At 37.5% G+C, this 24,906-nt stretch overlaps 1 protein-coding gene across 2 annotated transcripts; it reads left to right on the forward strand.

Annotated features, from left to right (window-relative positions):
- Window positions 1–469: 469 nt before the first annotated feature.
- LOC149828101 (Expp1 protein) lies at window positions 470–21,155 on the forward strand. Of its 2 annotated transcripts, none has more exons than XM_090017374.1 (4): window positions 470–607; window positions 874–1,278; window positions 20,453–20,560; window positions 20,650–21,155. In XM_090017374.1, exons 2-4 carry the CDS (start codon window positions 976–978, stop codon window positions 20,959–20,961), a joined length of 723 nt encoding a protein of 240 aa, XP_089873500.1. In that variant the 5' UTR covers window positions 470–607; window positions 874–975; the 3' UTR covers window positions 20,962–21,155. The 2 variants fall into 2 exon arrangements, with proteins under 2 accessions (XP_089873500.1, XP_089873501.1); XM_090017375.1 differs by lacking the exon at window positions 470–607 and adding an exon at window positions 643–793.
- The last annotated feature ends 3,751 nt before the right edge of the window (window positions 21,156–24,906 follow it).

The following is a 24,906-nucleotide window of genomic DNA, read 5'->3' on the forward strand; positions in this document are numbered from 1 at the left end:
GGGGACGAAGGTTAAAATCCATCCTCGTCCGGGGGTGGAGGCGAGGATGGATGTGCACTTTTCCCCGCCCCGCCCCGACCACTTTTCCCCACAATATCCCCGCCCCGCCCTGCTTCATCCCCGTTTGAACCGGGGATGGAGGACATGAAACGGGGATGAAGGCGGGGGTGGAGGATAAAATCTTGAGGCGGGGCGGGGGTGGAGACCTTGTCCCCCGCCCCGCATCACACCAACAACTATACCGTTGACTATCGAATACCATGCTACCACTGAACGCCACAAATAACTTAATGCATACCGTATGTACATTCGATGTGTTTTTCGCAGGAACCCGCGGCTTGTTGGTCCAAATACGCTCTAGGCTTGGTCCAAACCAGTTTCGTTATCGCGAGGGTTTGTTCCTTCCTTAGATTGACGGAAGGGCTCAAGCCCACGTGGATAAAGGCAGCCAGACTATTAACAGGTGGCAACACTTGTACGAGCCCCACGCCACGCGAAGGAACGTGGGGAACTTTGACCGTCCGAGTTGCGTCTCTCTCTCTCTCTACCGTCGTCACCGCTCACCCTGCGTTCACCCTTCGGTGATCCATCTGTCAGCGCAACTCAGGTGTAATCTCTCTCTCTCTCTCTCTCTCTCTCTCTCTCTCTCAAAATAAAGGGTTGGGGTCGGGCGGGTGCACATCGTAGCCCTAGAAAAGTACGTCCGTTTCTCTGTTGTGCGAGATTGAACCCACGATCCCTGCTTTCAACCAAACCAGCCACCTCTATTGTTTCTATTGCAGTTTAATCGAAGGTTAAAAGGGCGTAGAGTTGCTGATTTGTGTGGTATGAACAGAGAAAATAATATGATAAAATAATGATCCCTTGTTACAGGTGAAGGTGGTTGATTTCCGGGTCAACAGGAAAAAAATAAGAGAACGAGGAGGAGGTAGACTTCTTGTGTTTCTCTTGAGTTTCACAAAGAAGAGGAACAGGATGGCGAGGTTCCGTGGGAGTTGCGTCTTGCTGCTTCCTTTGTTGTTTGGAATTATGGTTTGCGTTAACGCGGGCGATACCAACAATGTCTTTCAACCATGCGATGACACCCTGATCCAGAAATCGGACGGATTCACATTCGGGATTGCCTTCGCCTATAACTATTCATTCTTCTCCTCCGATGGGACCCAGCTTTCTCCATGCGATCGTCGCCTTTCCCTCTCTTCTGCTCAGGTCGCTGTATTCAGACCGAAGGTCGACGAGATCTCCCTACTCACCATAAACACCTCCACCTTTAGTCCGGTCGGTATCCCTTCCAACCCATGTGAAATCGTGAGAGGTTTTGATTCATGTTTGTTTATGCAGATGTCTGATTCATTTATTGGATTATTGCTTTTTTCGCACTTTTTGAGAAGGACCACAATTCAAAAGGACGTTGATTGTGTTATTGCTTAGCGTGTGGGTTGTGTGTTTAAGAAATGCACAACATTTGGTTATCTGCATTTTATATGTGACATACCTCCTCCCTCTGCCCGATATGGTTGGACGAGCGACGAGATCTGATATCATTTTCTCTTGTCAAGTGATGATCCTATTGCTTTTGTGATAACAGAAGATTTCGCATTTCTCCTTTTCCTTTCTATTTTCTTCCTTGAAGAAAATCATTCAGATGGACTTTACCGCATACGGGCTCTGCTTTGTGGAATTTTAATAGATGCATATCATGTGTAAAGGAACTTAGTGACTTTGAAACCTAGATTTGTTTTCTTCAAATCTGAGAACATACCATGTCAAAGCATAACCGCCTGACTTGTTTTGAATCCCCACCTGTTACTATGACAATTCTCTCCATTAAATCCTAAAATGTGTTTCCATGATTCACATTTGCTTTCCTAATATCATGTAAATGTCATTCCTGTTTGGTTTAAATATTCCATTGATTTCTACAAGTCTTTCTCTCCCATCAATGTGTTTGTTCATGAGGAGAGAAACTAGGATGTTCCTATTTGGTTGTCTTCCCTTGCAATCATATGCTATCTAACATGCATGCTTCAAAGCTGTATGTACGACCATATCAATTATATCGAATTTAGGTTATGGTTCTGGGTGTTCTGGGATGCTGTTGTAAATACACAAATTATGTACCAGACACCATGCAATATATACTTCTGCATATATGTTTTACGTTTTTTATATTCTGTTGTTTATATTTTCATGAAGTACCCTATCTGTAATCTTAAAAAACTTATACACATGCAACACAACCAGCTGGGCCCCTGCACCCTTCATTTGGACACTTAACCGTGTAGCCATACTTGTATGTGAGTGCTGTAGCTAATTGTTCTTTCAACTTTTTATTACATGTTTTAGCATTTTTGAGAGCACTGTTGATAATTATATTGCTTGCATGAGGGATTCCCCTCAAAAAGTTAAACACAAAAATGTGAGATGGTAAATATATGGAATACTTTGCTTTGCTAGATATTGTAAAAAAGCCATGTTCTGCCCTGCAATGTCTATGACATCATGCTTTGGATGCTTTTTTTTTTTTTTGAAAGGCAAGGTGGGGTTAGGCAGACCCCCACCAGTTATTATTCAACGCCCCACCACAAGGAGACGTGCACTGACAGCTCCTACCAACCATGCGGAGCCCTCATTGGTATTGGATACTTGTTTTAAGACATATGCATGCAATACTTTTTTTGTTGGATTACATTTTATCTTAGAAGTTTTTGCATTTATACCTATGTTACTCAGACATTGACACATGCCAATGTCGGACTCAGTGAGTCTTGAAAAACTATATATATATATATATATATATATATATATATATATATATATATATATATATATATATATATATATATATATATAGAGAGAGAGAGAGAGAGAGAGAGAGAGAGAGAGAGAGAGAGAGAGGGCCGATTTTGTAGGCAATATACTCAAGGTTGCCACATCCAATTGCTTTTTGTGATATGAGCTGGCTTGCTGATTTAATCGGCACCAACTCCTTGGCAAGGCCACGAAAGGCCTCCTCCTTTTCTCTCTCTCTCTCTCTCTCTCTCTCTCCTCCTGTCTGACAACCATCATACCTGTCCGGTGACCAGACGCAGACCCTTGTCCTCCTTGCAGCCTTCCCATGCCATCTCCTCCTCCCTTGGTTCAAGCCCTCCCCAAGCCATCACCTTATGCTAAGATGAACACTTTCCTCCTTTGGTCTCAACGCGCCCTGTGCCATTACTGCGCAAGAACGTCTCTCTCTTGACGATTTTGTAGGACATCATCGTGAAACTTTGATCATAACCCATACAAAGAACAATTCAAAAACTGCAGAGATAAACCGTTCTCAGCAACAAAAGATGTAGAGGGAGAGAGAGAGAGAGTTTAGAAAAATTCCGATCCCTTGGAAGAATTTAGTGAGATAACTTCCTTTTGTATAAATCCCTACGTTTATTTGTTGGATTTTTGGGTGGGTATCAAAAGAACCGGGTCACATTAAACCGGTATGCCCTAAATGGAAGAAGATGGTGGCTATGTCTACTACTTTCCAATCAACCAACGAGGAAGGTCCATCAACTTCCAACCATGCTACTTTGTCTCTCAATCAAATTGTGGAAGCTCTTCAACCACTCCTCAAGGGATCCGTTTCCGGAGCCGCCATGACCACCTTCTCTCCTCCCGGTAAGTTTCTTTGGCTCTTAGACTCGGGTGCATCCTTTCATATGACTCCAAATGTTTTTGCACTTTCTAAATACTCAAAAAATTTGTCACCCTCTTTTGTCTCTACCGCGGATGGGGCTTCTCTTGAAATAAAAGGAATTGGTGATTTTGAAAGACAAGGTTTTTCTATTCTTAAAGTTAGATTTATACCAAAACTAAATTTAAATTTAAATTTGTTTTCCGTCTCTCAACTATCGGATCATGGGTGTGATATCAAATTCTCATCAAATAAATGTTGGATACAGGATCGCCGGTCCGGGAAGTTGATTGGGGAAGGCTCTAGGAAGGGAGATCTTTACCTTATGGAATTTCTTCAAATTCCAAAACCCTCTTTTTGTAATGTTGCCCAACATAAAGATATAAATGTTTGGCATAAACGCCTTGGGCATCCAAATATTGTCAAGCTTTCTTATTTACATTTTGCTAAAACTTTATGTAAAGACAATTTCAATTATAATGATTGTATTCTTGGTAAAATAGGAAGCTTACCTTTTGGACAAAGAACTATGTTTTCAACTAAGCCTTTCGAAATTGTGCATTCGGATGTTTGGGGACCGGCATCCGTTGTATCTAAGGGAGGTTTTTCGTATTATGTTATTTATGTGGATGATTTCTCAAGGTATAGTTGGATATACTTCCTCAAACATAAACATGAGGTTTTCTCTACTTTTAAGGTTTTTCACATGATAATACAAAATCAATTCAATAGTAAATTACAAATTCTTAAAACCGATCCTGGGGGAGAATATCTCTCAAATGATTTCAAAAGTTATATTGAAAATAATGAGATTGTTCATCAAAGGTCTTGCCCCAAAACTCCTCAACAAAATGGGTTGGCCGAACGAAAACATAGACACATAATTGAAACTACAAGAACTTTGCTCATTTCTCAAAAAATTCCAAAAAGATTTTGGGCCGAAGCGGCTCTTGCATCGGTTTATCTCATAAACCGACTTCCATCCAAAAACTTGAATCAAATATCTCAATATGAAATCTTGTATAAAAAAGAACCCGATTACAATAGGTTAAGAATTTTTAGTTGTAAATGTTTTGTTCTCACCGATAAAAATGATAAATTATCTCCCAAAGCTATTCCTTGTGCGTTTTTGGGATATTCGGAAACACAAAAAGGTTTTAGGTGTTATGATATTAAAAATGATAAACTATATGTTTCGAGAAATGTAACCTTTTTAGAAAACATGAGTGGTTTTGAAGAACACAAAACTCATGAAGATAATGTCGATTACTCTTTTTTAGTTTGAACTATTATCTAGAAATGAAGATTTTTTTAGCGATGATGAATTGAATGAGAATGAGGATATAAGTGAAAGTATTCCTCAAACCATTCATGATGAAGAATAAATGATAAATGAACCAATTACCTATACACACAGAGATAAAAGCACTTTTAGAAGTGCAATAGAGAAATATAGTGACCTTAGTGAATCTTCCAACCACTCTCGAAGAACTGAAAGATCTAGGAAAAATCCTTCTAGATTTATATCCTATGAGTCTTTTTCTCCAAAGCATAAGGCATGTCTTAGTGCCATTCACTCATATCAAGAACCTAGAAATTTTAAGGAAGCTAAGGAAATGATAGAGTGGAGGGATGCCATGGACAACGAACTTAGAGCCCTCAACAAAGCCAAAACTTGGGTTTTTCAATGTCTTCCAAAAGGAAAGAAAACAATAGGATGTAGATGGGTTTTTAAAGTCAAAACCAAGAGTGATGGCACTCTCGAAAGATATAAAGCCCGTCTTGTCGCAAAAGGATATAGTCAAGAATACGACATCGATTACGAAGAAACCTTTGCCCTCGTTGCACGAATGGTTATTTTAAGATGTTTGATCACCATTGCATTTATTAAAAAATGGAATATTTACCAAATGGATGTTAAAAATGCCTTTCTAAATGGGGACCTTAATGAAGAAGTCTACATGGATGCTCCTCCTGGTATGAACGTACCAAAGGGGAAAGTCCTTCGTTTGCAAAAAGCGCTTTATGGTTTAAAACAAGCCCCTAAGGCTTGGTATGATCGATTTAATGATGTGATGGTTCAAGATGGGTTTACCTCATGCTACACTGACACTGCTTTGTTCGTCAAAAAGTCTAATGCAGGAATTGTGATTTTACTGTTGTATGTTGATGATATGTTGATAACAGGTAGTGACATAAAGGGCATCAGAAACATTAAAACCACTTTAAAAGAAATGTTTGAAATGTCAGACTTTGGGTATTTGACTTACTTTCTTGGTATCGAGGTAGCCTACTCTCATAGAGGCTATTTTTTGTCTCAAACTAAACTTGCTTGTGAGATTCTTGACAGATCAGGTATTACTGTGAGACCTCTGAAATTGTGGGATCAAAAATGAAGATTGATGATGGGAAACCTTTGGAGGATCCTACCCCCTACCGGCAACTTGTGGGATCTCTAATGTATCTTAGCATCACAAGGCCGAACATCTCTCATGTCGTGCATACTGCAAGCCAATTTCAGCATGCTCCTACATCCGTTCATATGAGTGTCGTTCTCCGAGTTGTCAGATACATAAAGGGAACTTTAAACAAGAGCGTTTTTCTTTCCTTATCTTCTGAGTTAAATTTAATTGCATATACTGACTCTGATTGGGGAGGTGACCCAAATAATCGTCACTCCACTACAGGCTTTTGCATTTTTTTAGGTGAATTCCTGATCTCATGGAGATGTAAGAAACAACAGAAGGTGTCTCTATCGTCCACCGAAGCAGAATATCGAGCCATGGCTTCCACAACTATGGAGATTGTCTGGATTCATCAGTTGTTGCAAGACATGGGAATTTCAATTCAAGAACCCACAAAGTTGTGTTGTGATAATAAGAGTGCAATCTATATTGCTAAGAATCACATTTTTCATGAGCGAACAAAGCATATTGAGATGGACTGCCATTATGTCAGAGAGGCATATCTACAAAAAGTCATCGATCTTCCTTATGTGACTTCAGAATATCAGTTGACAGATTTCTTCACCAAGGCGCTTTGCTCTTCAAGATTCAACTTTCTCCTTAGCAAACTTTTGGTCATTGTGCCCTAAGTTTGAGGGAGGGTGTTAAATTGTATCTCTCTTATGTAAATATTTACATATATATATAAAGAGAGATACATATACATATATACATGATGTATATATGTATATGTATCTATCTTTATATATATATATGTAAATATATATATTTCTCTCTCTTCTTGTAAAACCTGCAAGGGTATTATAGTCATTTCCCTTCTTTTGCGCATATTCATAATTATGAATATGTTGTAATATTTTTGTACTTTTACTTTTTCTTCTTTTCTTTTCTTTTTTCTTTTTTCTTTTTTTGTTTGACTCAAGTCAACTTGGAGGGGGCTCAACACTAGCTGTTGAGCCTCTCCAACAGTTAGAATTCTAACCGTTGGAGGGTCTCCAACAGCTAGTGGAGCCCCTCCAAGGCTCCTTGCTTGCTTATAAATAGGGGAGTTCCGCCTTTGTAAAAACCACTTCTTGGAGCTTTTGTTCTCCATTCTTCTCAATAAAATTCTTTATATTTTGTATGCCTTTGTGCATTTGAGTTTCTTTATTGTACCTTGGTGTACATTTGTTCTAAGTGTTCTTGTGCATTTGTGCACATTGGTGGTGTTGTGCTTATCGCACACTTTATCTCCTTTTTGAGATATTTTCACAACCACCCGGTATGTATTCTTGGATTTTAGATCCGGGAGCATCTTTTCATATGACTCTCCATGAAAATGCTTTAACCGATGTATGCACCAATTCAAAAATATCTTGTGTCTCTACGGTCGATGGGACTTTTTTAAAAATAAAAAGTATAGGAGCACTAGAACCCAAAATTTCTCAATTTTTTTTGTTCCAAAAGTTAGAGTTCCAAAACTAAACTTAAATTTTTTTTCAGTTTCTCAAATTGCCGATCATGGATGTGAAATATCTTTCTCATCTAATGGTTGCTTTGTGCAGGATCTCCAGTCCGGGAAGCGGATTGGGCATGACTTTAGGAAGGGAGACCTTTATTTTATGGATTATTTGAGTCTTTCTTCAGACTTATTTTGTACATATGTCCAAGACAAGTGTTGAAACTTGGCATAAAAGAGTTGGACATTCAAGCTACTCAAAAATGTAATTTTTTTCTTTTGAGAACAAATTTTGTAAAGAAAAATATATGACATGCAAAGATTGTATTCTTGGGAAAATGAAATCTATTTCATTTCCAACTAGAACCTTTGTTTCAACAAGACCTTTTGAATTGGTGCACTCGGATGTATGGGGTCCATCTCCGGTTAGGTCTAAGGGTGGTTATTCATATTATGTAACATTCATTGATGACTTTACTAGGTATGTATGAACCTATTTTCTTAATTTTAAATTGGAAGTTTTCTCTTTTTTTAAAGATTTTTGCATAAAAGTTAAAAATCAATTCCAAAGAAATATATCTATTCTTAGATTCGATTCGGGTGGAAAATATCTATCTAATGATTTTCAAAATTACCTAAAGTTAAATGGAATTTGTCATTAAAGATCGTGTCCTGGAACATCTCAACAAAATGGGCTAGCAAAAAAAACCATAGGCGTGTTGTAGAAACCGCTAGAACATTACTTATTTAATAAATCGTATGCCATCATCCACTTTGAAAAATATCTCTCATTATGAAAAACTTCTCAACATGGCACCCGATTTCAATCGCTTACGTGTTTTCGGTTGCAAATGCTTTGTACTTTTACACAAAAGAGATAAGTTGTCTCCAAAAGCAATTGAGTGTGTTTTCCTTGGATACGGTGAAAATAAAAAATGATATAAGATGCTTTGATTTCAAAAATGACAAACTTTATGTTTTCAAAGATGTGACATTCTTAGAAGATGAAAATGGTTTTGAAAGTCTTGATAAGAAAGATGAAATTGACTATGTATTTTTGTATGATCTTTCTCCAACAGAAGATATGCATCCTAGTAATGATTCATTGAATCATTTTGAAATAATAGATGACACACATCATGAAAATTCTAATATTGAAACATCGCCAAGTAACAATGACATCATTGATAACTCTAAAAACCTTCAAGTTTATACTCGGCATGAGCAAAATAAACCTATTAGTGCCTTCAAAAAAATTTCTCAAAACAATGAGTCTCTAAAAGAAATCTCTCTTAGACGATCTACTAGAGAATCCATTCCACCAAATGGGTTTGTGTTCTATGAAACACTAACACCTAATTATAGGGCTTGCTTAATAACTTTACACTCCCATCATGAGCCTGCACATTATAATCAAGCCAAAAATATATCGCATTGGATTGAAACCATGAATATAGAACTAGATGCTCTTAAGAAAGCTGACACTTGGGAAATAGTTAAACTTCCTCCCAACAAGAAACTTATTCGATGCCGGTGGGTTTTTAAAGTTAAAACTAAAAGTGATGGAACTTTAGAACGATATAAAGCAAGATTAGTAGTTAAAGGATACTCACAAGAATATGGTATTGACTATGAGAAAACCTTTACACCCGTAGCTAGAATGACTAGTGTTAGAACCCTAATAGCTCTGGCGTTAACGAAAAAATGGCATATATATCAATTGGATGTTAAAAATGTCTTTCTTAATGAAAAACTAAATGAAGAAGTCTGTATGGATCTTCCACCAGGATTTAACATTGAACAGGGAAAAACTCTTAAACTTTTAAAAGCATTGTATGGTCTTAAGTAGGCTCCCAAGGCTTGGTATGATAGATTTAGTGATGTCATGACTAGTCAGGGTTTTTGTTCATGCTATACTAACATTGCTCTCTTTGTGAAAAATGTATGGACTAATATTGTTATTCTTCTATTGTATGTAATTGATATGATTATAACAGAGAATGATCAAATTGGTGTTCGTAATGTTAAAAATATGTTAAAAGATAATTTTTATATGTCTGACTTAGGATTCTTAAGATATTTTTTAGGAATTGAAGTTGCATACTCTCCCCAAGGATATATACTTTCTCAAACGAAACCTGCTGCAGATATATGTTCTAAATCTGAAATTTCAGATGATAAGAAGGTGGAAACTCCTGAAGTGATCAATGTTAAATTTAGATTGGAGGATGGGATTCTTCTAGAAGATCTCACACTCTGCAGACAACTCATTGGCTCTCTCACCTATTTGTCCATTACCAGACCAGATATTGCTCATGTTGTTCAATTTGCTAGCCAGTTTCAACATGCTCCTACAACTGCTCACATGAGTGTTGTGTTAAGAATCGTCAGATACATCAAGAATTCCATCACTAAGGGGTTATTTTTATCCTTATCCTCGTCATTAAATTTACTTGCTTATACTAGTGCTGATTGGGGAGGAAACCCTAATGATCTTAACTATGGTTTTTGTGTCTTTTTAGGAGATTCTCTGATTGCCTCGAGATGCAAGATGTAAAACCTTGTAAATTAAAAAAAAATCAAATCTAGATCCAGACCCAAAACACACCCCGTGCTTCTATTTAAGCATGAGGGGGGGGGTCCCCTTTTTCTCTCAGGAGCCCCCCTCTCTCGTTCTCTTTTCCCGATATCTCTCTCTTCCCTACCCTCTTTCGACCTTGACCTACCGGAACTGGAGCCCTCCCTGCACCGGTGACCTCCTGATTCCCCCTCTCTTCGCCGACATTTTCCCCTCGACCCTCCCATCTCTGTCTTTTTCCCCTCTTGCTGAGGCATGACTCGAGCACCTCCTTCGCTCACCTCTCGACTCCTCTCTCGCTCTCTGGTGCATCACCGGATGTCGCTTCCCTCAGGTACACGCTTCCCCCTTCTCTTCTCCTGTTCCCTCTTTCCCTGTTAACCCAACAAGGGAGGGGCGCCGCCCCTCCCTGCTCCCTCTTTCCCCTCTATGTTATGTAGTTGCGGTAGAGGCATATTTGATGGTTATAATAACTATGCTAGCTGTGAAAATTTTCAGCCGCGAAATTCTTCCTACACCAAACCAGAATTTCAACAACAACAACTTTAGGTTCAATTTCATGAAAAAATCAATGGAAGAAATAATATTGGCAGTACGGGCGTATACAACTCTGCTTACCAAGGTGAGAAGAGCGGTGCTAATGAGGTGGTGGTGAAAGGAAACAAGGTTCTCCAAAATATATTCACCAAGAGAACAAGGTGGACACTTAAAGAGTTTTACCAACATACCAAACGAACACACACAAGACATAAAATGGGCTCACACACAAACACCCACTAAAGGGGCAAACACAAGGAATAAAAAATAATATTTATTGATCAAGACCATGCAAGAAGCATACTTTAAAGAGGGACTATGTGTAACGACCCCAAACTGACCATCAAAAATGTAGTTTTTTTCTTTTTAATCATTGCGGAAAACATCCTAAGGATTCAGGGACATAGAATAAAAATTTAATCCATGAATTAAAATTGAATTGACTTAATCAAATAGTTTTAATGAAGATTCACACAGTTTCCAAAGCCAAAAATAGACTATCTCATATACTTTCGAACCCGGGCCAACAAATCATAACCCTCGTGCTCTCCAGCTAGCTGGTCTCTCCATCATGATGCTTCAATACCTGAAAAAGATTTTTAAAAACCGGGTAAGAATCGAAGTTCTTGTACAAGACCCTCTCGAAATCCAACATTAAAGAATTTAACATAGATCAAATCAAACACTGGTTTAAGGGGACTCTACAACTATCACCCATTTAGAACATTCTTGCAATATAAGCATGCTAAATTAAACATGTAGGGATACATGAATCAATGTAACATGCATGAATAACCTTTTTAAGTTAAATTATCAATATTTCTTTTACATGCATGTTCTTATTTAATACACACAAATTTTAATTTTCACTTTCTTAAAACCCGCAGATACTAAAAAAATAGGCAAAGTTCTTGAGGTTCAAGGCAGTTCCAGTGATAGCTTAACACACAAATTGTTTTTTATTTACTAGGTCCTACACTCGCTCCTTGACCGACGTCAAGAATTATCACCATCAATCGGAATATTATGAATCATCACCTAATGCTGAGACGACAAAGAAATTAGCATCCATTGATGCTACTTTCTTGGTATATCAATAAGTACAACTGAGTCAATACCACCCCTTCAGACAAAGTGACATAAGTTTCCTACAACCGTGGCCAAGAACATGAACCACACATCGGGTTCTTGGGGACAACAAATACATACGGTGTTTAGTGTCCTCACTGTACCCCATAACCGCCATCCAAGGTATCCACCCTTTCAAAGGGGACATCAAGAAAGAAAATTATTACATTGTTTGGTTTATTTTACCTGTCTGAATTAAATTTAGAGTCATGCAAATCAACTTCTATTAACATATTCGGGCCCTTGCCCTGTCACTTTTAAATAATACCAAAAAAAAATCTTTTGCAAAATATTTTCAGTTTACCATTCCATGAGCGACACGTGCTCCTGACCTCAAAAGGCCCATTTGTGGTCCACACGTGACCACCATACAATCTAATAACAATTTAAATGTTATTGCAAATTTCAGTGAACATATTTAAATTGGTATTCACTATGCAACATAAATGCATATTCACAACAAATAAATGAATGCACATTAAACCAAGCAAACCTGATTTATCATAACAGCCAACAATCCAAACGTTTGTGACATACCAAGTTCAGCATCTAAAAATTCCAAATTTGTTTAAATATCCAAAACAGATCAGATTTGACAACTTAATAAAAAATCAGATTTTTAGCCAACTAAAAGCAAATTCAGGATACTTAAAAACAGATTTATACTTGCAGCCGATATATATATATATATATGCTGAAGAACGTAGAAAAACATAGGCATATATACATGTTGAAGAATGTAGAAAAAAGCACGTACATATATATGTTCCAGAATGCAGAAAACACAGATATATATGTTCAAGAACGCAGAAAATCGCAGACATATATATGTTCAAGAACGCAGAAAAACACATACATATATATGTTCAAGAACGCAGAAAAACACAGACATATGTATCTTCAAGAATGCAGAAAAACACCGACATATATATCTTCAAAAATGCAAAAAATCGCAGACATATATATATATATATATATATATATATATATGTTCAAGAACAGAAAAATGAAGGCATATATATTTACTACGAACCCTGTCAAAGAACGCAAAAATATATATAACCCTACTGCGAATCCTGTTCAAGAACAAAAAAAAAAAAAACAGGCCTATATATATGTATACCTGCTGCGTATCCTGTTCAGGAACAAAAAAAATACGGACATATATCTGCATATATAAATGCAGATTTGAGTTTTCTTAACCCCATGCGATTCAGACCGAAACTCTCGAGTTTGCTGTCAATATATATATCAAATCAGATTTCACTGCTGGTTCTGCAAAAGAAATGTAGATTTTTATCTTAAACTCAATTTTGTAGATTTTTATCTTAAACTCAACCACAGATTTAAAAGTTTATAAATCCACTATGTACTCGGTTCAAGAATGCAGACATATATATATATATATATATATATATATATATATATATATATATATATATATATATATATATATATATATATATATTTCTGTTGGGAATGTAATGAAGTGCCAAATGAGAGAGATGAAATCTCCAAGAGAAAGCACGCACATACACAAGAGGCCACAAATGGGCAAAATAAACCACAAAAAGTGGTCAAACACACAAAGAAGTAAAAAAATATATTTCACTCATAAAATGCTTCATAAGAAGCTTGAAGAATACATGGGGTCATGCCCCTTATTTATACACAACAAGGGACCCAAGGAGGGGCTCCCATAGAGTCGTTGGAGCCCCTCCAACGGTCATATTTATGACCGTTGGAGGGGTCCAACGACTCTATGTGGACCCCTCTCCAACAATAAAAAAAGGAAAAACAAAAAAAGGTAAAAAAGAAAAGGAATAAAGGGAAAAAGAAGGAGAAATCATATCTAGAATATGCGTGTACATGTGAAATGACAGAAATACCCCTATCGGGTATTTACAAAATAAATATATATATTTATATATGTAGATAGACACATAGACATATATATGATAATATATATGTGTATGTGTCTTAATCTATATATATAGATATATATATGTATATACATCATATTTTAACACCCCCCCTCAAACACACGGTGAAATCACCGAGAGTTTGCTAAGGAGGAAGTAGAAGCGAGGCGATGGCAAAGCTTTGGTGAAGAAGTCCGCCAACTGATATTCGGTAGGAACATATGGGAGTTGAATGGTGCCCCGTAAGAACTCATCACGAACATAATGAGAGTCCATCTCAATGTGCTTTGTTCGTTCATGAAATGTGTGATTGCTAGCAATATAGATAGAGCTCTTGTTGTCGCAACACAGCTTTGAAGGAGTTGAGAATGAGACACCCATATCTTTAAGTAAGCTTTTTAACCATACAATCTCAGTTGTGGTAGTGGCCATCGCCCGATATTCTGCTTCGGTAGACGAGAGAGAGACTTTATGCTGCTTCTTATACCTCCAGGAGATAAGTGACTCACCAAGAAACACACAATAACCTGTGGTAGAAATACGATCATCGGGGTTACCCCCCAATCGGAGTCAGTATACGCAAGTAAAGTAAGATGTGAAGAAGAGGATAAGAATACTCCCTTAGTTATGGAATTTTTTAAGTATCTGATAATCTGCATTACTGTTGCCATGTGAATAGTAGAAAGAACAGTCTGAAATTGGCTTGCACTATGAACTGCATGTGAAATGTCAGGCCTGGTGATAGATAAATTTGTTAGAGATCCAATCAATTGACGGTAAGGCGTGGGGTCTGCTAAAGGAGTGCCATCACTGGCTCTCATCTTGGCATTAATCACTTCTGGAGTCTCCACCCTTTTGTCATCTGTCAGCCCAGACCTAGCAATAATGTCAGAGGCAAGCTTCATCTGAGATAGGACATACCCCTTGGGGGAGTATGCAACTTCAATTCCTAAGAAATACCTTAGAAAACCCAGGTCAGACATATCAAAATTTTTCTTAAGAATATTTTTAATAAGGTCAATACCTTTCTTATCATTACCTGTGATAATCATGTCGTCAACATATAGCAACAAAATTGTTATGTATTCATTAGAAGATTTAACAAACAAAGCAGTATCTGTGTAGCATGAGGAAAAACCATTATCAATAACTACTTTGCTAAAAAGATCATACCAAGCTTTTTGTGCTTGTTTAAGACTATAGAGAGCTTTGTTCAATTTTAGAATATTTCTTTTCCCAATTTCAAGACCCGGCGGAGGGTCCATAAGAACTTCTTCACACAGAGTTCCATTTAGGAACGCATTTTTAACATCAAGTTGATATATCGGCCATTGCTTGATGGAGGCTAAAGCAATTAAGGTTCGTACACTAGTCATTCTGGCTACAGGAGCAAAGGTTTCTTCATAATCAATCCCATATTCTTGGGCGTAGCCTTTTGCAACCAAGCGAGCTTTGTATCTTTCTAGAGACCCATCACATTTGGTTTTGACTTTATATACCCATCTACACCCAATTGCTTTTTTTCCTAAAGGTTGAGGAATAATGCTCCAAGTTTGGGCTTTGTTAAGAGCTTCTAATTCGATTTTCATAGCTTCAATCCAATGTGGATGATCTTTAGCTTCCTTGAATGAGGTAGGCTCATGATACGAATGTATTAACATAAGACAAGTCCTATAATTCGGAGAAAAGGATTCATAAGACACAAACTTTTGTGGTGGCCTACTAGTACGAGAAGTTCTCCTAGGTGGATTGTTGTCAACAGATTCTTCTAAAGAGAAGTCTTGAGAGTATCTATCAATAGCAGGTTGATGTTCATTTCCTAACCGTCGGGTATATACATTTATATCATTAAGGTTTTCAGTTTGGGAAACGTTATCATGTTGTGGTATATCATTATAATGTAAGATGCCATCACAAGTAGTATCACAAATAATTGGCTCAGGGGACTCAATTCTAGGAGCTAAGTCAAAAAGAAAAGAATAATCGATGACTTCCCTAGATGTGTGGATATCGAAACCATTTTGTTCTTCAATAAAGTTTACATTTCTCGACACATACAGTTTGTTGTTTCGAATATCATAGCATCTATAGCCTTTTTTATTCTCACCATAGCCAATGAACACACATTCAAGAGCTTTAGGTGACAATTTATCTTGTCCTTGACTAAGTACAAAACATTTGCATCCAAAGATTCTTAGTCTATTAAAATCTGGAGTAATTTTAAATAATTTTTCAAAAGATGAAACATTTTTTAAAGAAGAAGAGGGCATACGATTTATAAGATATGTTGTTGTAAGAAGAGCTTCGGCCCAAAAGTTTTTAGGAACATTTTTAGACACAAGAGGAGTTCTTGTGGTTTCAATTAAATGTCTATGTTTCCTTTTCGCAAGACCATTTTGTTGTGGAGTTTTAGCATAAGATCGTTGGTGCAAAATTCCATTTGTTTTAAAATAATTTTGAAAATCTTTAGACATGTATTCACCTCCCGAGTCAGATCTAAATATGGCTATATTGTGTTGAAATTGATTTTGAACAAGAACGTGAAATTCTTTAAAATTAGTGAAGACATCGGATTTATTCTTAATAATGTAAACCCATGTGTATCTAGTAAAGTCATCAATAAAAGAGACATAGTAAGAATAGCCCCCTTTGGACATAACGGGTGCCGGTCCCCATACATCGGAATGCACAAGTTCAAAAGGTCTTTTTGACACGAAATTACTATGTGAATATAGAAGAGAGTGAATTTTCCCAAGAATACAATCATTGCATGTAAATGTATTTGTATTACAAAATTTTTCCAAAAACGGAAAAAGGTATAACTTGAAAATACTAGGGTGTCCAAGTCTCTTATGCCAAGTCTCAATATCTTTAGATTAGACATGATTACAAAATGATTTGGATGGCAAAGACAAAAAATCCATATAGTAAAGGTCCCCTCTTCTATGGCCTTGCCCAATCCGCTTCCCGGACCGGAGATCCTGCACATAGCAATGGGTTGGTGAAAAAGAGACATTACACTCAAAATCGGTAATTTGAGAAACGGAAAAAAGATTTAGATTAAGTTTTGGAATAATTCGGATTTTTGGAACAAAAAATTCTTTGTTTTGGTCATAAATTTTCTCAAGATCTCCAATGCCTTCAACATTCAAGGATGTTACATCGGCGGTGGATACATAAGATTTAAATTTATTGAGACTTGGTTTTAACAAAAGTGATGCATTTGGAGTCATATGGAAAGAGGCACCCGAGTCAAGAATCCAAGAAGTCATACCTGGAAAGGAGGAGATAGCGGCACCGGAAGTGGAAGGTGAAGAGGATGATGTAGAGGAGTTCATCTTTATAAATTGTTGAAGAGTTTCGGTTAGATGAGCAATGGACTCCTTTATGTCACCATCCTTCTTTGAATCTTCATTGATGTTTGGAGGAGTTTCCCCCACGGAAGCCACCTTCCTTTTGAATTTAGGGCAATCCGGACGAATATGGCTCGGTTCATTACAATTATGATAAATAATTTTTCTTCCTCCACCATTATTCTTCCAAAAATGTGGTGGTTTATATGATCTAACATTGTTGCCGGGTCTAGACACGACATGTACTTCATCAACATCTCTTTTTTAAGGCCAAATGGGTTTCTTCTTGACATAAGTCGGCCAAAATGTCACTTAGAGGAGTAGAGGCCCTATGAAGAAGAGATCCTCTAAGTTGCTCAAATTCAGGACGAAGCCCATGAATAAATTGAAAGAACCTTTCTTTTTCTATTTGCTCTTGTCTCATGACAATAGCACTTCCTTCCCATTGCGGTTCGAGAAGAACAAGCTCATCCCATAAAGAGGATAGAGCACTATAGTAGTCTCTAATACTCATATCACCTTGCTTGGTAGCTCTTACCTTCTCTTGTAGAAAAAAGTGCCTAGCAAGGTCTCTTTGGGTGTATATTCCTTTCATAAAAAACCAAGCTTCATTAGCCTTTTTGAATTTTGCAAGATTTGCACAAATCTTCAATTCGACATTATTCATGAACCATGCTAAGATTTTAGCATGCTCACTTTCCCAATCTTTCATTTTTGAAGAGTAATCAAGAATAGCTTTTTCTTTTTCTTCTTCATTCAATGCTTTTTCTTCGTCTCCTTCAAACTTGGTTAGCTTCAATTGTGGTTCCGGAATGGTTCCACATACGTAACCCCAAAGTTTTTTTACCTTTGAGATTATTTTTCATAGCGGCCGCCCACATGCGGTAATTGGTCCCATCCAAATTGAATGAGAGATCGATTTTTGCATCTTTGTTGGCCATTTATAGAAAAAGAGTATTGAGACAAGAGAGAGGAGAGATATTACTTGTCAAGAGAGAATCCGATGAAGCCTTCTTCAACCAAGGCTCTGATACCATGTAATGAGGCTCTGATACCATGTAATGAAGTGCCAAATGAGAGAGATGAAATCTCCAAGAGAAAGCACGGAAGCACGCACATACACAAGAAGCCACAAATGGGCAAAATAAACCACAAAAAGTGGTCAAACACACAAAGAAGTAAAAAAATATATTTCACTCATAAAATGCTTCATAAGAAGCTTGAAGAATACATGGGGTCATGCCCCTTATTTATACACAGCAAGGGACCCAAAGAGGGGCTCCCATAGAGTCGTTGGAGCCCCTCCAACGGTCATATTTATGACCGTTGGAGGGTCCAACGACTCTATGTGGACCCCTCTCCAACAATAAAAAAAGGTAAAAAAGAAAAAGAATAAAGGGAAAAAGAAGGAGAAAGCATATCTAGAATATGCGTGTACATGTGAAATGACAGAAATACCCCTATCGGGTATTTACAAAATAAATATATATATTTATGTATGTAGATAGACACATAGACATATATATGATAATATATATGTGTATGTGTCTTAATCTATATATATATATAGATATATATATACATCATATTTTAACAGGGAACCCTTGTTCAAGAACAGAAAAACGCATAAAATAGAGAACATATATATATTTCTGTTCAAGAACGCAAAAAACACAGACAAGAACACATAAAACACAAACATATATATGTTCAAGAACACAAAAAACTGCAGGCTTATATATATATATATATATATATATATATATAGAGAGAGAGAGAGAGAGAGAGAGACACACCTGCCTCGTACCCTGTTCAAGAACAGGAAAACGCAGGCATATATATATATATATATATATGCAATACAAAAAGTATGTATTGCTAATAGCAGATATGAAAAACAACACCTGAAGTTACAAAGAAGAAATGAAAGGGTTTAACGTAAATCCAAGAAAGCCTTTAACTAATTATAGGATCAGATCTGAATCAGATCTAGGTCAGAAAGAAATAGGGAAGAAACCCAAACAGATTTAAGGAATGAGAAAAAACCCAAATCAATTTTCCCTTCTCTTTGCCTTTTTTTTTTAAATAAAGGGAATAACCCAAAACTGATATTAGGTTTAGGTTTTGATCAACAAAGGAGGAATGTCACAGCAGGGAGAAAAAGGAAGAAAGAAGAAGAAAAGGAGAGGAAGCCAAAGATCTTTGCAGACTTACATGAGTGGGGAGATTAAGGCCCTGTCGTGCTCTGATACCATGTAAAATCAGGTCACTGCACAAGAGGGAAGGTGAGGGAAAGGAGAAGAAGGCTGCAACAAATATTCTCCACACCCTACCTCATGGGTCGCGGGCTTTTTTATATCAAAATTAAAATACATAACAATAATACCCCTGATAATATACAAGATAAAATTTACATAAGAGGTGCAACAATGAAAACACTAAATACATGAAGGGGCGTTACACCCAAACACACCATTATGGATCTGGATCCAGATCCAGAACATCACGTCTCAATACCATCCCTGGTACGCTCACTTGGTTGGGGCCTTCCTCTGGAAGTCTCCCAAGGCCTGAGATCATCACTGGCTTCTCCCATAGCGCCTAGTGCATAGTTGATATTCGGTCATCTTTTCGGGAGCCTCACGAACAATCTGAGCCTTTTCCACTCAAGTGCCCAGGTCTACAGAGGACCCAAGATCACGTGTAAAGAGACACAACTTCACTTGAGCTGCCATTGTTGCGGTTTCACCCAAACATCCCTACCTTGAGTTGGCTTGAGGCTCAAGAGTAGCACATTGCGGACTGCTGTCTTTCTCCTAAGGGCGCAACACATGTGTGTGTGTCACAGTCACAAATTGTTGTGATTTTATCATGAATTTTTCTTAAAAAACTGGGTATTCTATTGTTCTTTTAAAAACATTGGCAAGTGATGCCAGGCTAAGGGTGATCTAGCATTAGTCCTGGTCTAACTGCTATTGAGCCGGTAGGCTATTTGGTTTTACCGCTTTCTTTTATATCCTTACATCTTAAGCATCTTAAGGATCTTACATTCTACTCGAGTTCATGAATTAGGTAGAAAAATTGCTAGTGTGTTGCTCTTTTGGTAGGGAACTTTCCTTCTAGTCATTTTATCCAGGTGCTATTTATCTTTGTTTCCTTCGTGTTTCTCGGATAGATTGACTTTGCCTCTTTTCAACTAGCCTCGCTTTGATGCTCATCTGTGGGGTTCTGGAACATACGCAACTTCTGTCTGGTGTTTGGAATGTTTATAGATTATAAAACTGCTTCGGTGGTGTTTTGTTATCTGCCTGTATTTGTAATTTGACTTCCATCGACTAATTTGTCTTTGTTGTAGGATGGCGTTGGTGGTTATATGGTGGCATTTGCTGGTCGGAAATATGCAGCACGCTCTGTCCCTGCATTTGTTGCAAACAGCAGCTACGCCGTTACCAGCTTTACATTGGTATGGTTTGGGTGTTGATGGAGGGCTATAATGCCTCAGCTTAGTATGGTTATTAGCATCTGATGATGTGTTCCTATGCATATTTGCAGGTGCTTGAATTTCAGAAGGGAAGGCTCCAAAACTTGTATTGGAAAAGGGATGGCTGTGCATCATGTTCAGGGAAGTCGAATTTTGTTTGCTTGAACGGGCAAGACTGTGCTATCAAACACTCGGACTGTAAAAACCAAGGGGGGACGGTCGATTGCAGTCTTGGCATACAGCTGGCCTTTTCTGGTACGGACAAGCATTATACTGCTCTGAACTCATGGTATGAAGTAAAAAATCTACGACAGTACTCTCTATACGGCTTGTACTCCAACCTGAAGAACTCTCTCACCAGCCAGTACAACAATTTCTTTTAGACAGCCAATGCGGCTTCTCAGCTCGGCAGCTGAGTGATGACGTGTTCTTCCTTCTGTTTCATGTATGTGGTGTGGTTATTGGTGTCTACGAACGACTTTCGCTTGTAATCTTTCTTTTCTTGCTAATTCATTTGGCAACTGGTTTGAGTTTTTCAGTATGTTTTTTTATGAGAATTTCTTTCTTTTCTTGCTAATTCATTTCGCAACTGGTTTGAGTTTTTCAGTATAATTTTTTATGAGAATTTCTCCTTGCGTATCTTGTTTACTTTGAGGTTGGTCTGTGTTGCCTGACTCGGTTCAGCGTGCTAGTCGGCTCGAGTAGTGTGATCCATACAAAATTCAGACTGTGTTGTCATCATTTCATGTTTTTTTTAGAGGGTTAGGCAGACCCCAGTTATACAACTATACCAATGGGTTTTGAACCTGAAACATCCCAACGCAAGGTGACGTGCACTAGCTGCTCCTACCAGACAAGCCGAGACCCCGTTGGTTACATCATTTCATGTTGCCATAACTACAAACTACAGATATGCTTTTGATATTGGCTAAAAAAGATGGTGTTTGGGAAGCAAATTTTTATTACACCGAACGTGGCAGCGGCCAGCTGCAATCATATTTCTTAAAACAAGATGTGGGTCAAACAGTTAGTGATTTGGTTTTCTCATATTGAAGTGTTTAACATATGAAAACGACCGTCACCGGTTTAGCTCTAGGAAGGCAAGTGTCTCGGGCTTGAAAGTGAAAGACCCCCGTGACACACCCTGGTGCTCCCCAACACCGAACGCTGGTCTCTTGAGTGCATTGTGAATGCATGCAAGCAGTCACTCTACAATCACATAAAGAGAGAGAAAGTAAAGAGCAAGAATGCAAGAACTTCTTATAGCCAAAATAGAGCGTGTACAAAGAGGTCTTGTGTCTCTTGGTACACAGGGGCTCTTAAGACAAAGCTCATTACAACACTTAAAGATGGCGAAGAGGTATTATATCAAGTAAACAAAGTGAAAAACTTGGTCTGGAACACGTTCCTCCACCTAAGTTGGTGCCGTTTTTGGCATCAATCGGATAGTACTCCTCCATGAGATGGTGATGCTTTCTCATATTGAATGCTTTTTCCCAAGTTGCTTCACTCTTCGGTACTTCTTTCCATTGCACCAAATACTTCTTTACTTCATTGATGTAGTTGGAGTGGTTGAGGATTACTTTTGGTTGTTAAGGGTGTGTGTTGTAGAATAGGAGCACGTTGATGTATGCTCCATTGTGGATCTTTTTTGTCTTCATGAAATGACTTCAAGTTGAACATGTGAAAGATTGGATGCAACTGAAAATTTGTTGATAGGTCTGACTTGTACACCAAGTTCTCAACGTGTCCTGAGATAGTGAATGAGTCATCATTTTTTGCAAACGAGGCATTGGTGGTGTCCTTAAAAGATAGTTGTGTGTTCGGAAAAGAGCTTCCCCAATACTATGAGAAAACCAAATTGTGTTCTTATCATTTTTTTTTTGGGGGGGGGGGGGGGGGGATTTTGAACCTGCAACATCCCAACACAATGTGATATGTAATATGTACTGGCTGCTCCTACCAGACAAGCGGAGCCCCTATTGGTTCCATCATTTCATGTTGCCATAACTACAAACTACAGATATGCTTTTGATATTAGCAAAAAAGATGGTGTTTCGAAAGCAAATTTTTATTACACCGAATGTGGAAGTGGTCAGCTGCAAACATATTTCTTAAAACAAGCTTGCATGTTCGCTAAAAGGACACCAAAGGGATGGTGGACAAGGCTAGCTAGAGGGGCGGTGGTCATCACTCGCCGGAGGTGGAGTTCCACGGTTGGGAGGCAGCGAGAGTGAGAGGGGAGATCCGGGGTTAAGTGATAAAGGCAATGAGAGAGAAACGTAAGGGGTGAATTGTAATGACCCCAACCAGCCCTCATAAAAACAATGATTTTTTTTTTAAACAATTGTGGAAACCAACCCAAGGATTCGAGGTCTCACGGATTTAATATATCAAACTACCTACCAAACTGTGCATTGAATCAAATGAAGAATAATTCAAACTTTATTAATTTAATAAAAATGTTAAATAGTTTAGGACACCAAAATCGTCTATCTCAGTAGAGCCACTGTGTCATGAATTAGAAACCAGTCACAAGGCTCACAGTCTCCAGCCAACTAGTTAGGATATCACTGAGCATCCAGGCATGTAAAACAGTTTTAAGAAAACAGGTAAGAACCAAAGTCCTTTGTACGAAATTCTCTAAAAATCCAAACAGTAACTCACCATTCATGTATAAATTTTAGAAAAATATTACAATTAACAACTTACCAAATTAACTCACCATTCAAGCACTTAACCAAATATCATGCAATAACAAATATTATACAAAACAAAATAAACATGAATGCATGAACTAATGTTGAATAGTAAATATGCATGATTCAATGCACATGCATGAATAACTTATTAAGTTGTTTATTAGAGTTATTTTTGCATGCATATTTCTATTAAATGCACATAAGTTTAATTTTCATTTTTTCTTAAACCTGCGGATACTTAAAACATGCTCAAGTTTCTGAAGTCCAAGTTAGGTTCTAGGTTCCACACATGTTCCTTGACCGATATCATGAATCAATATCATTCATTGAAACATTATAAATCAACATCTAATGTCAGTACATAAGGAAAATCAACATCCACTTATGTTACTTTCTTGGTATACCAATAACTGTAGTTGAGTTAACACCACCACCCTTAGGCAAAGTGGTTGAATCTTCCTAAAATTGTAGACGGGAGGTGAACCACCATATCATGTTCTGGAGCACAATCGCATACAGAGTTTTAGTTTCCTCACGGTCTCCCATGACCGTCATCCAAGATTCTTACACTATGGAAGGGATATCAAGGAAGACATTAATTATAATGTTTTATTTCTTTTACCTTTTAAAAAAATTTCAGGTTCTTTACAAAAGAACCGTTTGGCAAATCCACATGCAAAATCGATGTCGAACCTTGACTCACACAATATTAACAATGCAATTAATTTTGAAAAAATATTAAATTTTTAGAAATAAATTTTATAATGCATAAATAAAATTAACAATAAGTAGAGCAACTGATGCTCCTAGCCTACATGGTCCACAATGGTTCGCATCTGACTACCGACACATCTCAGTAGTGATTTATGCATCTTTGCAAAATTTCAGTGAACATGCAACGCACTCATTATTTTCAAATATGTTTACAATACACATTCAAACACACAAAATGAATATATATAAGGCCAAATGCATATGCATGTTAGTCGATGCTCGCAAAACACATTAACATGATCAATTCCATGCATAACCAATCAAACATGCATATATGATCATATTTGTATAAACATCATATAAATTTCAGATTCATGTTTATTTCTTATTGGACCCTAAAACAAAAAATGGTTTATAACTATAATATATATTTTGATTTTTACTTCAAAAAATTGCCCCAAGCACAGGGTCCTAGCCGTGCTTCCTGCCATACTTATGATCACTATTCTGTCAACATAAAACTATGAGCCCCAGGGAGTCACCAAGCTCCGGTTTACTAAAGAGGTAACACCTATGGAATTTGAACCTAGACTGCCCTTCAAACAGCTCAGGCCCCTTCGGTCTCTCTCTCTTTGTGTATAGAGATATGGAACCCTATCATATAGGGAAAACGTGCCAACCCTAGCCACTAAGATTTTTTTGGGTGTTTTTTCAAAATTCTGATGTATTCAACGTGATTGATTTCCTAGAAATTGACACGTTGATTTTTAAACCTTATAAAAACTTATCCATGTATCAGAATCAAATTAATGGGCACTTAGACCACAAATTTTTGATAGAAAAGTGTGATTTGAGTAATAAACATTAATAAAATTCACGGGTTGTTAATTGTTGAACCTTATAAAAAACTGC

The sequence above is a fragment of the Nuphar pumila genome, chromosome 9 (assembly GCF_984573655.1).
Source record: "Nuphar pumila chromosome 9, dmNupPumi1.hap1.1, whole genome shotgun sequence".
Lineage (NCBI taxonomy): Eukaryota > Viridiplantae > Streptophyta > Magnoliopsida > Nymphaeales > Nymphaeaceae > Nuphar > Nuphar pumila.

Excerpts from the sequence above, each read along its gene's own strand:
- LOC149828101 (XM_090017374.1), top strand. The coding sequence starts at position 976 with ATGGCGAGGTTCCGTGGGAGTTGCGTCTTGCTGCTTCCTTTGTTGTTT. Across the intron at positions 1,279-20,452 it reads ACACCTCCACCTTTAGTCCG|GATGGCGTTGGTGGTTATAT; the intron begins GTCGGTATCCCT and ends TCTTTGTTGTAG. Across the intron at positions 20,561-20,649 it reads CCGTTACCAGCTTTACATTG|GTGCTTGAATTTCAGAAGGG; the intron begins GTATGGTTTGGG and ends GCATATTTGCAG.